General features: G+C 36.5%; 1 protein-coding gene across 1 annotated transcript in view; it reads right to left on the bottom strand.

Moving 5' to 3' along the window:
- Positions 1-17,399, bottom strand: part of ADAMTS5 (ADAM metallopeptidase with thrombospondin type 1 motif 5) — a 78,217-nt gene that overhangs the window by 12,788 nt on the left and 48,030 nt on the right. The window contains exon 4 of the mRNA XM_027875427.1: positions 71-354. Within this exon, the coding sequence (XP_027731228.1) occupies positions 71-354 (284 nt within the window). The remainder of the gene's footprint in view (positions 1-70; positions 355-17,399) is intronic.

Raw genomic sequence — 17,399 nt, 5'->3', positions numbered from 1 at the left:
CTAGCACATGCCAAATAAATCAACATCATATTTGAATTTCTGGATGGTGTACAATATAGAAATAATGTACCAAATAATATTTTTTCTTGGTTTTGTCGACGCACTTGCCCTGAAGGCAAATCCTGCTTTTCCCACATGGCGTCCCTTCCACAGCTGGCAGCTTCTTGGTCAGACACACCATTTGGCCCTGTCGAACAACTGCACACCACAGGCGAACACAGACATCCATGCCAGGACATACTGTGTACTCAGGCCCAAATGCCAGCTTGCATTGATGGATAGCATCATATGTCTGTCCTGGGAGCTCTTCAGGGCCCAGGATCTGCTTTCTTGGTAAGTCCAGCAAACAGTTACCTGAAGGGATAATCCAGGTTTCGTTATTACTTTGTTTCTAGGCTTTAGGCTAAGTTAAATTATGACCTCAAAAATAAATGCACAGGCAACAGCTGAACTAAAGTATTACTATGAACCAATAATTATATCTTGCACCTGGCAGGAGAAGCAGCCTAGAGAAAATGGCTAAGGGGTGTGGCATCTCTGAGCATGCTCTTGTATCCTCAACTGTGTCAAAAAGTCACTCAGTTTCTCTGGGCCTCAGTTTCCTTACTTGTAAAATAAAGGAATTGGAGAAGATATCTGAAGTCCCTCTCTAGATTTAAGCTTCTATATCTACATATATTCAGGAATATATGAATTTTAATAAGATACTTGTACAAAAAGTCTTCAAGATTCAAAGGGATGAGAGAAGAGTCAGTGTTTGGGGGCAAAGGTAGGCTTGGTTTGGAGCCATCAAACTGAATGGGTACTACCTACTCATAAGCCTGACCTTGTTTACTCTTTCTCTTATTTCAATATCCTTTGGATTCAGCTTTTATAGGAACTTGTACCTGTTACACATTATTGCAAAAATAGCAAAGACTGGATTATAATGTTGGATATGTGTCTGCTGAGTTACCTTAGCTAACTCTCAACCACTAGGTGCTTTAGTTTCCCCACCTATTCTTACTTTCCTTTTACTATCCTCTTACTTGAGGATAAAATAAATGTTAAATATTCAAGAGAAAGATAACATTACCATTCATGTGGTAGATGACAACTAACCAATTAATGTGTTAGTAAACAATTATTAATAAAATTGATAAGGTTATCATATAGTGTTAATAAATTAGTTATAAAATTACTGATGATCCAATTAAAAATGACACAATTCTAAGAATGTGAAGGACCTGAGAGCTTATCTAGTCTAACTCCCTAATCAATGAATGAATCCCTTCTGCAGGATCCCTGACACTTGTTCATCTAGTCTCTACTTGGATTTGTCCTTTGACAGAGAATTCACTACACTAGTGATGTTCACATATATGGCAAGGCAAAACAGGTTTAAAAATCATCATTTTAATGTTTAAATACAGTAAAATTCAGGAATTGTTCATGCAAAGCTGGGGAAGAAGGTCAACATCATAGGCTTTCTGGGACACCATTCCATTGAACTCCTTGCATCTTCTCCAGCAGCTTCCACACTGGTTGCTTTGCCTCATGGAGTATGCCTCTCCCCATCTCCACCTTCCAGCTGCAAAGGCCAAATCCCTAGATACTATAACATACCTAACTTATACCTCAATGATTAACATGCTCCCACCCCATTAAATCCTCCCCATCCTATTGCTCAAATCTTGTTGTCCATCCCCCATTGATCACTCCCTTATTCTCATCTCCCTCAATCCAACCCCTCCAACATCCCACTTTAAAGCTCCCCACCCCTTTCACTGTGTTCTCTGAAATGCCTGTTCCATAGTTTGCTTTCACCTTAAACCTTTTTTCCTTCCTCACTCCTTCCATCTTCTTATACTCAATGAGACCTGGTTCCTTCCTGATGACATAGCTTCCCTGACCACCCTTTCTGGTACTGGTGGAAAGTTTCATTCACATCCCCTGACAAATCACTGTTCATGGTAGGGGAGCTGGAATACTCTTTGCCCCCTAGTACCACTTCCAGGGTCTCCTGTCACCATCATCTCTCCTTCTTTGGGGTTATTCAATCACCCAACTAGGATTCTGGTAGCTGTTATTTACCAACTTCCAGGAAAATTTCTTCCTTCCTTAATGAGTCCAGTGCCTGGCTCACAGTCTTCTCCTCTCCATGTATGTACTAGGGAACTTCAATATTAATATTCTCTCAAATATCCTAACCTCCCAGTTCCTCAATTTACTCATTTTCCATTTTCCTCCACCCCACCTCAGCTACTCACGGAAATGGTCATACCATCATCTAACAAGTGTTTCAGTATCAGATTTATAAATCCTGGAATTCCTTTATCTGATCATAATCTGTTGCCCTTCCACTTCTCCTTCTGCCTTGTACCCTCTAACTCTATTCTGTGTCTCCACTGTAACCTCCGATATCCACCCTCAGTTCTTTGCCAGGCTTTCACCCCTGGGTTGGCTATATTTTCCTCCCTTCCCCATATTGACCGTGATTGTCACTGACCTTGCCCTGCCAAGCCTCAACCTCAGATTATTCTCACCATCTACTGCTTAAACTCCTATTCACATGCTGCTGAATGAAAGAAAATTTTTTTTTAAAAACCCGAAAAACAAAAAAAATACTATGTAGGTTAGGTTCACTACAACTTTGTTAAGTATTATCAACTAGATCCTCACCTCAGCAATCATTTTACACCTCCTTCAACAATTCACTGTCCCACTCATCAGAGGCTTTTCCATATCTTTTTACCCCTCTTCAGATCTCCCATGGCTCACGTCCTCTACCCTCTCAGGTAAGAATTTCAACTCCATATTCGACTAAAAAAAAATGAGGTTCTTCATCAAGAGCTCCATTTTCTCCTCTCTTCCTCATCTCACGTCACTCAGATTCCTTTTGATCACTGTCTCCTTCACCCCTTTCTCTCAGGAAGAGATGGAGCTTCTCCTAAGTAAGGCAAACCCCTCTACTTGTACAAGTAATCCCATTCCATCCCATCTTCTCCATCAGATTGGCTCCTCTTGAGATAGACGATTTTAATCAGAGCCCAATTTTTTCGTATTTTACTCTAATCAGTATTTATCAGTTTGGTGTTATTCCATACTGTTTGTAATTACAGTGATATACTTATCTATTAATATATATACATTTAGTCAGTCTAGTCAACTATTGTTAGTATATGAATTACCTCTATTAACTCATATTTTACATATATTATATTTAGGGATAATTAGATAAGATTGGTTCTTTCTGTAAGTTCACTTTAAGCTACAAGCTAGAAATACACTTGCCTAACCACAAGAATGTAAAATTCACTTGCCTAACCACAAGAATGCTGGCTAGGGTACCTCCACCCTTTGGCCTGTAGGAGCAAGGCCAACATGGGTGAGAAGACAATAGGACTTTGGACCTCCACCCTCTTTTGATTAATTACCATGACCGTGTTCAGTGTGAGATGTCTTGACGTGATATGGAAAGTTCCTCAACTTATTTTTATACCTCTGGACCACCCTCTCTTGCCCAACATGAGGTGAGGCCCATCTTAAGATCACTTAGTCAGTGGAGATGATCCTTGCCTTGCCTGTCCTGTGATGACCCATGCTGATGCATCATTTCTGGCCCTTCTAGAGGGTCAAGAGCAACCAATGAGACTCTAAAATTTTACTCTGCCTCTTCTGTGTGTCTGGTTATCAAGCACTATGAAAGTAAGGCCCTGGTGACAGGAGGCTTCTCAGATCATGAGGAAGATATGAGGTTCTATTCATTAAAGGCATCCAGGTCCCTTTAATAAATGGTTATTGGCTCAGAACTCTGGTTCAATTTCTTTTGCTGTAGATTGAGCATTTTTGGACTTCATACTCTAACATCTTTGCTATTTTGTTTACTTTCATTATCTCCCTCCTAGCTGATTCTCTACTGACTATATATCTCTCCATTCTAAAAACAAACAACAAACCAAAAAACCCTCAAAACCTTAATTTCCTCTGTTAATTCCCACTACCTATCATCCTATAGCTCTCCTCCATTTCCCAGATAAACTTTTTTTTTTTGGCCAGTTATGCCTATTACTCTCTCTGAGGTAAAGACAATTCTATAGGAACTTCAGGACAGATATTTCACTTTCACCTCTGACCTGTGTCATCTGCATAATTTACAAGTCCAGATCTTTTGGCAAGTCAGGGGATGTACTTTCATGATCTTTGATTGAATCAAACTCTTGGCAATGGTTATTTTCTCCTCCAGGAATGTGATGTAGAAATCTCTGGGCATTCTCAGCTCCCAACCTCTCAAGTTCACTAGATTAATGACTGGGCTAGGATTTCTCCATTTCTCAGGATTGCTGCGTCCACGGTTTAATTTCTCTCAAGCTGGCTTGACATGCATTGCATGGGAGTTCAGTCCAAAACTGGGCCCCTCTACGGGGGCCAGTTCAGAACTGGTTTCCCCAGATAAACTTCTTGATAAAGCCATCTACAAATGGTGCCTGCAGTCCCTTTCCTCTCACCACTTCCCAACTCTCTACAACCTGGCTTTTTAGTCAACTAAAATAACACTTTCCAAAGTCACCAGCGATTTCTTAATTGCCAAATCTCATGATCTTTTCTTAATTTTCATTCTTGAACTATCTGTACCCTCTGATACAATCAAAGACTTTTCTGACTAAAATCCCAGAGAAGGCAATTGGTACTTCCAATTTCCTTTCTTCTTACTCCCTTCTTAACTCTCCAAAGTCTGGCTTTTGACCTCATCACTCAATTGAACCTGTTCTCCCCAAAGTTACCAACGATCTCTCAAACACCAGATTGAATGGCCTTATCTCAGAGATTCTCAACTTTTCCCCATCCAGGGTCAAATATAAAATCCACAGTTTGGCTTTTTAAAGCTCTCCATAACCTAGCCCCTTCCTACCTTTCCAATATTCTTATTCCTTACATTTCTCCCTACTACTCCCTTCCAAAATACTCTGCTATCCAGTTACATTGGCCTCATTATTCCTTAAATAATTCCAATCTCTTTATTCTGTACATTTGTACTGAGTGTTCCCTATCATGGGATTATCTCTCTCCTCATTTCCTCTACCTAGCTTCCCTGGCTTCCTTCAGGTCTCAGCTAAATTCTCACCATCTACAAGAAGCCTTTACAAATCTCTCTTAATGCTAATGCTTTCCCTCTGTGGATTATCTATATTTATCCTGTATGTATCTTTTTTTGTATTGTATTTTGGGTTTTATTTATTTATTTTTTTGCCTTTCTTTTTCCTCAAGTACTAAACATAGTGCATGATACATAGTAAATACTTAATAGGTGCTTTTTGACTTGAGTTGATTTGAAATGTTTTAACTTTATTCAAGTTTCTTCAAATCACATATCCATGTATTTATCAAACTATAATTGTAGCAATATATAAAAATGGATAAAGAGAGCCCAATTATTTTTTATGTACTGAGCCAAAGTGTTTGAAGTGGTAAAGGTTCTTAAGAAATACCAGGAAAAGTATTACAAATGGATGTGTAGAATAAATGAAGGATTGGGTTTTCCTCTAAGTCCCTACTAACTTTAAAAATGACTCTCAGGGAGGAATCATATACCAGATACAGAGCAATTACAGCTTAATTCATAGGATATGAAAGAGAGATACTCTATTATCTAGAAGCCTTATGAGTTGACTCAACACCAGTCCCCCACCAGACTCAACACTCTCAAAGGTGATACACAAACTAACTCATGGGCATTTGCTTAGAGGCCACGTGGTATCTTCACATGCTATAAAGACTTTGCTTGCATATTTCACTGGCACCTGCCTCCCACTCAGAAGGCAGACCATGATTCTTCCCAAATATGTGAGAAATAGGGAGAATAAGCATGTTGCCTTATGCCCTAGGATACAGATCCCCAAGGCTGTAGAGATTCTTCCAAGATCATCCTTATTATATTTCCTTAGCCTTACAAAACATAACAGATGCTGATTCACTCCATCCAGAGAAAGAAAAAAAAACTACTAGAGGAAAACTGGGGCAGGTGGCCAGAATGAATAGATGCATCATGTCTGAAAGAAAGCAGACTGAAACATAACTGAGGACAGTTTTCTCTGTACCTCCTCTCAGGCTACTTAGGGCAAGGATACTGGTCAATGAGCCATAAATCCCCCAACAGATGGAGTTTGAGGAAATTTTTCATTACAAACCAGGAGGTATACCCACCAAAAAGTAAGATATATGGAAATATAAAGAAAAATATAAAGACATAAAAAAATTTCAAAAGGAAGAATATTCAATAAAAATCTAGAGCATAGGTAGTTAAATTAACAGAGAGGATGAGAAAAGTAGGAGGAAAGATAAGTACTAAGTCCTCAAGGAGATTATAAAGCTCACATAACAAATATCAGACTATCAGATTATCAGACAAAGAAAAATGAACCAATACCTCATGAAATACAAAAACCTGAATGATTTTAACAGAGCTTGGAACAACAAAAAGGAATTCTAGAATTGTTTAAATCTGTAGGAGAAGAATTTAGGAATGAGAAAATGTTAAAGAATTTATAAGCCTCAAAGCAGAAATAAAAGACTCAATTAGCAGATCAGGAAAACAAATGAATCTACTGTGGAGAGTTCACTGAAGCAAAAGGGTAATTAATAGCAGATTTAAAAATAGTAAAGTGGAGGAAAATCTTGCAAAAGAGAAACAAAAGGCAACAATATTAATGGAACAAATGATTTTTGTACAAACCAAATCCATTGACCTCAAAGACAGGATATGCAGAGACAACTTAAGAATTATAGTTTTTCCAGAAAAAATGATAAATAAAAAAACTTTGACATTATAAAGAGTAATAAAAGACCTTCTAAAACTTCTGCATGTAGAAAATGAAGCACCAATGGAAAGAATCCATTAATTGCCTTAAAAAATACCTTATAGTCCAACTACAAGACCCACCGTAATTAAATTTAACAATTCCAATGAGAAATAACAAATTCTATAAGTACCTAGGAGAAAGATCTCAATGTAGGAAAGAAAATTCAAACAACACAAGACTTCTAACCTCACTAAAAATACAGAAGGGAGTAAAATAGCATTTTCTAAAATAAAGGAGCTCAACATGAAATCCAAAACGAGCAGAACCAAGAGAACATTGTATAGACTAACAGCATATTGATTTAAGAACAACTTTGAGCAGCTAAGTCATTTTGACTATTATAATTACCTAAATTAACTACAAAGTACCCATAAAGGAAGATCCTATATGCATCCAGAGAAAGAATTGATAAATAGAAGCATGTATAGAATTATTTTACATATATACACACACATTTGTGTCTAATGGTAGCCATCTCTAGGGTGGAAATGGGGAGGGAAAAAAAAGGAAAAAAGAAAATTACATGATAATTTTATTATATATTTAAAAGGAATACAAGTTGTACATAATAGATTTGCAGTTTCATGTGCAATCATTTTTTTAAATCTACTATGTTATGGAAATGTTTGTTTTATTTAATAAATTAAGAATAAAATAAATAATTTAAAAAATCACATACACTGTAAATCTGAGCCTATCTAGTAAAGAAATGTGATGGACATTCAACAAAAGAGAGACATTTCTGGGGGGGAGGGGAAACAATAATCCAGCAACATATTTGAGCAGAATAGTCAACTTGCAAATAAGTCAAATACAGATGCACAATTACCAAAGAAACAATCATCAATGGAATACATTACCCCAAATTTATAGTTTTTTTAAGAGAAAGAATGATTTACAGGGTAAAATAAAAAAACAAAGTAGATGAAAATCAGATTATAAAATACACAAGGCAATAAAGTTGTAAGTGGAATTTAAAGAAATAGAGAGGAAAAAGTATAGACTAAAATGGAAGCAAAAGGGGCTAAATTCCACATCCCCACTTCAGGTGTATCAATGTATCAGGTGGGATGGACTTATAGAATGGAAAGGGTACATAAATGAGAGAGAAGGTGGGGGTAAGAGAAGAATGGGTGAACAGTGAAAACATTGTAATTTCTATAATCCCTCAACAAGAAAGGGGGTTACAGGAGAATAGGAGAGGTAGCATTGTTGAAGTTTACGGGTTTAGGGGTGCTGAGACCCCAAAATACCGAGAGTAAGAGACGTGAGTCCTGCCCGAAGGAATTCAACCCAAGCCTTCTTTCAACCAAAGTTTTTTATATATCGGCCATACTGGCCAGACTCTTAAGGAATCTAAGCATTTGTATTGCTAATGTAAGCGGGCTAGATCTGAAGAATCTGAGCCCTTGGCTAGGTTCTTAAGAAATCTGAGCCTTGGCTGGATTATAAGAATCTGAGCAGTTTAATGAAGGCCAGATGGACCGTATATACGGAAAGACTATGGGAGGGATCTAGGAGGGGCCAAGTAGTGTGGGGTGACTGGAGGAGGGGTCTAAGAAGGATCTGAATGGGAGTGGCCAGCAAGCTGGGGTGACCGTGAGGTGACAGAACCAGGGGCCTGGACCAGGTGGCCAAGGCAGAATGGATCCCAGAAAGGATTAGGAGTGGGAAGCGGCCAGGGGCCATCGGGAGGTAATGGACAATGGAGGGTTAGGCTAGGTTCAGGCTAACAGAGAATTGGGAGATTGGGCATAGATGATAATGAAAGGCCAGTTGATAGGATGATAGCCTCAGGTGAATGCCAGAGGTTTGGCCATATGGGAAAGTCCAGGGTTTTTCCTTTTTGGAGTCCAGATCCCAAAGACATGGTCTTTTCCTTTTAGGGGTTCAGATTCCATCCTCATCAGCACAAGGAAGACTTGAAAATGGTGGAGTTAGAGGAAGGGTTTTTGGGAGAAGGAGTCCCACTGAAGAATACTGTCATGGGGGAAGATGTGAATGGATGTGAAGGGAGATGGAGGTTTTTTCATGGGTTTTAGAGAGGGTGTTGTGCCTCCATGGATGATCACCTGTCCTAGATACAGCTGGGACCCAAAAGGGTGGGAGAGACAGGGACTCAGAGATGAGGTAGATGCCTTGGCAAATGGGACAGAGAATGATCCCTGGGAGGACAGGGAGTAGAAGCGGATCACAAAAGAAACCGCAGAACAGCCATTAAAGATCTTAAATAATGCAATCTCCGAAGAGGAAATTGGTTGAATTGTAAAGGAGCTACCAAAGAAAAAAGATTTGGAGTCCAGAGAGAGTTGTAGAAGAATTCTATCAAATATTTAAACACTCAATAGCCATATGATATTAAAAAAAAATCCTAAAAATTGAGAAAGAAAGCATTTTAGTATATACAGGAAGTTCATTCTGCCCCTGAAGCTTTCTCAGCACTTCACTCTGACCCCGGGCTTCTCACAGTGAAATAAACTCCTCCCCTGTGGCCTTTTCCTCTGAATAGTCAGTTCTTTCCAGAACCTCTCTTTTAAGGAAAGAGCCCAGGCCAGTAATATGACAATTACCCTTTAGGCTCCACTCCAGACTTCCTGGATTTTTTTTTCCTCTCCCATTCCTATGTTTCAACTTCCTTTTATGTATTGTCCTCCCCCATTAGAATGTAAACTCTTTAAGGGTAGAGACCTTCATCTTTTTTTCTACTTGTATTTATATTATCAACACTTAACATTGTGCCTATCACATAACAAGTACTTAATAAATGCTTACTGACAGACTAAAGAAAAAATACGTAGACCAAAATCTTTAATAAATGTTGAATCAAACTCTTAAATAAAATCATGTCAGACTATAGCAATTTGTGAAAAATTATGTGATCAAGTTGGATTTGTACCAGGAATACAAGAATGATTCAATATTAGGAAAATAATTGACTACTAAAAACCAAATTATTCAAAATGACATGATTACATTAACAGATGAAGAAAAGGCCATTGACAAAATACAACACTCCTTTATGCTAAAAATCCTACAGGGTATAGGCACTTTTTTTAATATGATAAAAAGTAGCTAGCTAAAATCAAAAGCTAGCTTTGTGTGCTTTAGGAAACACTACATGCTTCTCAATAAATATACATATAAAGTAATGATGCCTCCTTGTCCCACTATTATTGTTTGATATGAGTCTTGCAATGCTAGCAATAGCAATTAGAAAAGAGAAAGAAATTAAAAGCACAAGCACAGGTAAAGAAGACAAAATGAGGTAACATTTTCTGTTAACATGATATTTTACTTAGAAAATCCTAGGAAATAACCAAAGAAATTAGTTGATTCAATTAATAGCTTCAATAAAGTTGTAGGCTACAAAATAAATATAGAGAAATCAATAGCATTTCTACATAGTAATGACAAAACCTAGGAGTCAATAATAGAAGAGGAAGCCTAATTCAAAAAAAAATTTGGAAGTCAATATTTGCATAGATTCAATTACAAAATATTCCTTAAAGAAAGAAAGAACAACTTAAATAGTAGAAGAAAATTCAGTGCTCACATAACTGGACCATGTCAGTGTAATAAAAATAGCAACAATACTGAAGTTACTTTAATTTTGTACTATTGTGAATACCTAATGGACACGTTACAGAATTATACAAAATCATGATGAAATTTATTTGGAGGAAAAGATCTAGAATATCAAGGAGAAAATTGAAAAAAGAAATTAGAAAGGGGAGTACTTCCAGATTTCAAGCTATATTATAAAGCAGCAATTAACAAAACCTTTTGGTATTTATTAAAAAAAATAGAAAATTAGGTCAACACAATTCACTAGTCAAGGAAGAATCAGATAATACTTGACCTCAATAATTCCATGTTTAATATATTTAAAACAAAAACTACCTAGGAAAGCACTTCCTATTTGACAAGAACCTATGGGGAAATTGGAAGGCAGTCTGGCAGAAATTAGTTTTATATCAATATCTTAAAGAATATTCCATAATGAATTCAAAATGTGACCTAAACTTTAAAGAGCATACCATAATTAGAAGAATAGAATAATAGAATAGAATAGAATAAAAGAATTAGAAGAATAGCAAATAACATACCTTTTCACAGCAATAGATAAAGAATGAATTCTTATCCAAACAAGAGATGGAGGCAAGATGAAAGATAATTTTGAGACCACAAAATTGAAAAAAAATTTCTGAACAAAATTAGTGTAACAAGAAGGGAAAAACAAACTAAAATAGAAAATAAGAAGGCAAAACACATTTGTTTCAAGTATTTCTTATAAGACTTTTTCCTATATATAATGTATATAGACAACAGAAAATATACATGACCAAAAGGCATTCACCTATGAAGTTATCAAAAGAAAATTTGCAAATCGTTAACAGCTATATGAAAGAATATGCTAAGCCTAAATCACAAATAACAAGAGAAATAAAAATAACCCTGATGTTTCATATCACATCTGGTAAATTTACAAGTATGACAAAAGAGGGAAGTGACTAATATTGGAGGGGTGCTGGAAAGACAGTCTCACTTATTCATTATTGGTAGAGCTGTGAATTGGTAGAACTATTCTGCAAAACAATTTGGCATTATCTAAATAGAGTGACTGAAATGTCCATGCCTTTTGACCCAGAGATTGACTCCAAGGAAGTTGACAAAAAAAAAGGCCCATCCATATATACCAAATATTTTTACTAGCACTTTTATGATAGGAAAAAAGAGCAGAAATAAAGTTGATTCCCATTGATTGGGAAATGGCTAGACAAACTGTGGTACATGAATGTGAAGGAATAACATTATGATATGAGAAATGATAAACATGTTTAATTCAGAGAAGCATGAGAAGAGTCCTTTACAATAAGATTAGTGGCAAAGCAATCAGTAAGACAAGAAAAAGAAATTGAGAAAATAGGCACAGGTAAAGAAGAAATAAAATTATCATTCTTTTTGGATGATTTCTTCCCTCAAGAGGTAAGGTGTGGTATGGATAGTATGTGTTAACAATCCCTTTGGGCTCATGTCTCTTCTCACTTGCTGATCTCTTAAATAGGTGCAACAGTTTTTCTTCTCAAGGTGTATAGAAGCTCTTAAAGCACTAATGACACGTGCATGAAATGTCATAGGTCATGGGATTATTTTTTAATCTAGTTTTTTTGGAAATCAATTTGGTATTGTGCTTTAAAAAAGAAAAGAAAAAGAAAAAGGAGAATGTCTATGTCCTTTGATCCAGAGATCTCAACGTTGGGTATAAATACTAAAGACTTATAGAAAAAAACTAGAATATTCACCAAAATATCCATAGCCCTATTCTATGTGGATCTAACAACAGAAAACAAGAGTTCACAAAATGGAATAGCTGAAGAAGGTACGGTGTATGAATGTCATGGAATTTTATCGTGCCATAAGAAATGATGAATATGATGAACTCAGAGGAACATGGTGTGGCAAGGTTACCATTTACCAACATTTCCCTGACTCAACTTCCTTTCCCACACCGACAATATGGGAGGCTAAGGTCCCTCCTCCTTCCATAATCCTTAGGGATCATCTCTCCCTAAAAGAAGACAAAGCTGTCCTCGGGTACTGATTGTTTCTGGCTTCCTGACACAGCTTCCTGGTCACTGAAAGGCATAAAAATCCCAACCATTTTTAAAGACTGAGTTATCATGGCTTTCACCATAGCTGAACATGATGACCAGACTTGTTTCTGCGTGGTGATGGGAGAAGGGTGCAGAGGGGAGAGGGAGACAGGTCCAAAGAAGCTAAATGCCATTGTAATTTTTGTTGTGTGTCCTTGCTTTGTTAAAACATCCTAAACTAAGAGAGTGCTGGCATTAGAGTCACCTCTGACACAAGAGAAGGTTTATGCAAACTTTGTAGACTGAAATAAGAAGAACGAAGGGAACAATATAAAAAACAACCGCAACACTGTAAATGGAAAGAACAACAATGAAACTGCGAAATCATTTTCCACTAGGCTGATGTCCTGATTTTATCATTATCTCTGATAAATCATCTTCCTGCAAGTTTGAATCAACTCTGACACTCAAACCTTCTCAGTACCCTCTGGCCCTGGGGACGTTTCCCTCTGATGGGAGAGAGTGGAGGGTGGACAGCAGAGAATGCCTCCCAGATATCTCAGCTTAAGGAAACAGCCCACGGCAGCTACCGCATCCTTTCTCACCCAGGTGCAGGTCTTTATTTTTCCTGCCTGTTCTACTTCCTACCCCAAAGTACTTTTCCCTCCTCTCTCTTTAGCTTCATTTTATATGTTGTCTGCCCTCATAGACTGTGAGCTCCTTGAAGACAGAGACGACTCCTTAGCACAAAGCACAGTGTGGCACATAGTAGGTTCTTACTAAATGTTTATTGACTGTGTAATTATAATGACCAAGCATGGCCTAGAGAAGACATTCTAAAATGCACATACTTCCTTTATTTTCTTTTTTGTGCCACAAAGGTGGAGAGTTTTGGGTGTGGAATAATCCCTAGGTTAATGAATCAATCCATAAACATTTAGTAAGTCCATACTACTCTTTATGTCACACAGTTGAAGCATTGGTTGGTTTTGCTGAACTGCTTTTTTTCTCTATTTTGTTGTTCTTTGTTATAGTGGATGGCTCAGTGGGTAGGATAAGGGAAAGACATATTTTGAAATGAAGTTAATGTAAAAATGATACAAAAAATAAGTGGATTAAAAAGAAAATAACAGAAAAAACTAAGTTGCAAAAAGATTGATTATAACACAACATTAAAAGACATTCATGTTCCTCTCCTAGAGCTTCATAAATCCAACATAAAGCTAAACAAGAAGGACAATATAGCATAGCAGACTGTTGAACAAATTAGATTTGAATGACTTGTGGTGACTTCTAAATAGGATTTTTAAAGAATACACTTATGTCTCAGAATTCAGTGGTAGTTTTATTATTTTTAAATGAACAAATACTATGGCTTAAGGGAATCATAACAATGTACAAACTATAGAAATAATAAATAATTATGTTAAGAGAATAATAACAGTAAGACAGCAAACCAAAACTGCAGCTACAGCAATTGGATGAAAATTTATCTCTCAAAAAATTAATGAAGTAGAAAAAGAGATCAATGAACTTAACATTAATCATAAAGACTAGATAACAGAGAAATTAAAATTCATAAAACAAATATAAAAGAAATATGCAAAATTAAAGAGAGAAATTATAAAATCAAAATATGATAGAACTGACAAACAAAACTAAAATTTCCAAAGAAAGCCAAAATCAATAAACCATTAGTTAATCTGATGAAGAAAAAGAGAGAACATCAAATTATCCTAATAAAACATGAAAAGATAAATTCATAGCAAGTAGACAGAAAACATGAAGAATTATCAGGCACAATGCCTTGCACATTTTAAGCACTTAAATGCTTGTTGACTGACAAAAAATGATATGCAAATATGTGCCAATAACAATTGGAATTCAAATGAACTAGACACATATTAATAAAATCTAAAATATAAAAATTGACCAATAAGTAGAAGTCTTGAGCTATGTCAGAAAAATAAATCAATCAAGCAAAGTTGGGGAAAAATTTGAGCCAGATGAATTTGCAGTTAAATTTTATCCATATTTAAAGAGTGTCTCATTCTTCCTCTGTTCTTTGCTGCATTTGATACTATTGACCACCCATTCCTATTAGGCACTTTGTTCTTCCTGGCTTTTCATGACACTGCTTTCTCCTAACTGTCCTCTTGCCTGTCTGGCCACTCCTCAGTTTCCTTTGCTGGATAATTATCCAGGTCTCTGTCCTGGACCTTCTTCTATATTGAAACCTCTCTCTAGATAATATCAACTCCCATGGATTCAACTGGATGGATCCTATGGATTGCAGATCTTTATGTCCAGCCCAAGTATCTTATCTGCACTCCAGTACAGTATTAGCAACTCTCTACTGGATATTTCTAACCAAATGCCTCAGAGGCATTTCAAATTTGACATGTCTAAAACAGAACTCATTATCTATACCCACAATCCCATGTCAAAAACCTTCTCTAGCTTCTCTATTTCTGTTGGGGGCATTACTGTCCTTTTGAGCATTCAAGTTTGGAAACAATCTTTAACTATTCCCTCTCCTTCACCAATCGTATCCACTCAATTGCCAAATCTTACTTAGTCATCCTTCCCAATTGTTCTCTTCTCTCTACTAGCATAGTAACCACTTTTTTTTTTCAGGCCAATTTTCCCTACATCCATTTTCTCTCCCTCTCCATCCAGTCTATGCTCCATACAGCTGCCATGTCACTTTCCTGCTCAGGAAACTCCAATGGCTTTCTTTTCCATCTAGGATAAAACATAAACTCTTTGGTCTGCCTTTTAAAACCCTTTGCAATTTGGCACCAGCCCTCCTGTTCAGATTTATTCTGTTTTAATCCCCTTCACACACATACCTTCCAGTCAAATTGTCCTACTTTCTGCTCCTAGTACAAAACACTCCATGTCCTACCACTACACTTTTGCATGGGCTATGCCCCTTGCCTGGAATGCTCTGCTTCGTTGTCTCTGTTCATGGAAACCCTGTCATTCCTCAAGGCTGAGATCAGGTACCATCTCCAACAGGAAGCTTATTTTGGTGCTCTCAGTTTCTAATCTTTCCTCCCCCAAATTACTTTGAATCTACTTTGTATGTATTGCTTATTTAATTTTCTGTGGATACATTATTATTCTCCTGTAGAATATGAAGGCAAGGGATTTTTATTTTGTATTTCTACTGCCTAGCCCTGTGCCTGGCACATTGTTGTTATGCAGTCATTCAGTCATGGCCTCATATGGGATTTTGCTGGCAAAGATACTGGAGTGGTTTGCCATTTTCTTCTCCAGTGAATTAAGGCAAACGGAGGTTAAAGGACTTGCCCAGGGTCACAAATGTCTGAGGCCACATTTGAACTCAGGTCTTCCTGACTCCAGGCCCAGTACTGTATCTACTGAGCGACCTAGCTGCCTCCAACGCAAGAAGAGACTAAATGACTTGCCCAGGGTCACACCACTAGTAAGTGTCTGAGGCCACATTTGAGCTCATGTCCTCCTGACCCCAAGCCCAGTACTTTATGCACTGAGCCATCTAGCTACCTCAATAATGAGAAAGAAGGCACTCACCCAAACTTTTTTATGAAAGAAACATCATTCTGATTTCCAAACCAAGGAAAAGCAAAGAAAACTATAGACCAAAAAAAAAATTGAAATATGTAAATAAAGTCATTGTAAGGGGATTGCAGCAATACACCCAGAAAATAATTCACTACCACCAGTTAGAATTCATTCCAAGGTTGGTAAAACAGGGGAAAATGTTTAGGAAAACCTTCAGAATAATTAATATAAGAAAAAATCCAACACATTAAAACATAATAATATTAGAAGACATTAATGTCCCTCTCTCAGGGATGCATAAATCTAACATAAAAATAAACAAGAAGGAAAATACAGCATTGACTATATTGACTGTTTAACAAATCCAATTTGAGTGACCTTGTGGTGACATCTAAATGAGAATTTTAAAGAACAAGCATATATCTTAGAAACCAGTCTTCATCTTAAAAAAAAAAACCTTGAAAAATATCATCCTATAAGGGCCACTTCTTCATATAATGATGATAATAATAATAACAATGATGATGGTGATAGTATTTATGTAAGTGCTTTAAGATTTGAAAAGAACTTTACATATTTTTTCTCATCTGATTCTAATAACAATTATATGAGGTAGATATTATTATTCCTATTTTTCAGAGAAAGGAACTGAGGCTGAAAGGTTGATTGACTTACTCATGGTCACATAGCTAGTAAGTGTCTGAGGGAGGTTTTGAACTGAAATCTTACTGGTTCCAAGCCCAGCACTCATATCTGTTATGCCATGTAAATGTCTAAAATGATCAAAAGTAAGTATTTCAAACCAAGGGCTAGCACTATTTGCAATGGAGAAACACTAGTTGTTTTCCTTCTACAAAAAGGATAAAGAAAGGATTCTCTTCTCTCCATTAATAGAAATTCTAGAATATAAGCTATAGAAATAGAAATTAGAAAAGATAAGAAACAGAAATAAGACATGACAAAATTAAATATATGTAAACATCAGGATGGAAGAAACAAAATAAAAGAAACTGCATTCCCAATACCCCAAAATTGATAAAATATCTGGGAGTTAACCCTCTAAAATGAATGAAAGACAACTACAAAATACTCTTTGCAGATGTAAAGGAAGATAGATACTGTGTCAATATAATAAAGCAACAATACTACTTAAATAGGTTTGTAGATTTTTAGCAGTCAAATGACCAATGAGATGCTTTACAAAACTAGATAAATTAGTAATATAATTCATTCAGAAGAATGAAAGAACAGAATTTCAAGGGAAATATTGAAAGGGCTATAGCATTACTATAATATTACATTATATTATAAAGTGGCAATGGCTAAGATTATTTGTTATAGATTAAAAAATAAAAAGGCAAACCAGTGGAAAAGAATATATAAGCAAGAACTAGAATAAAAATGAAAACAATAATCC

Source organism: Vombatus ursinus, unplaced genomic scaffold, assembly GCF_900497805.2.
Source record: "Vombatus ursinus unplaced genomic scaffold, bare-nosed wombat genome assembly UNPS02014809.1, whole genome shotgun sequence".
Classification (NCBI taxonomy): Eukaryota; Metazoa; Chordata; class Mammalia; order Diprotodontia; family Vombatidae; genus Vombatus; species Vombatus ursinus.
This window is presented reverse-complemented; position numbering and strand designations above follow the sequence as displayed.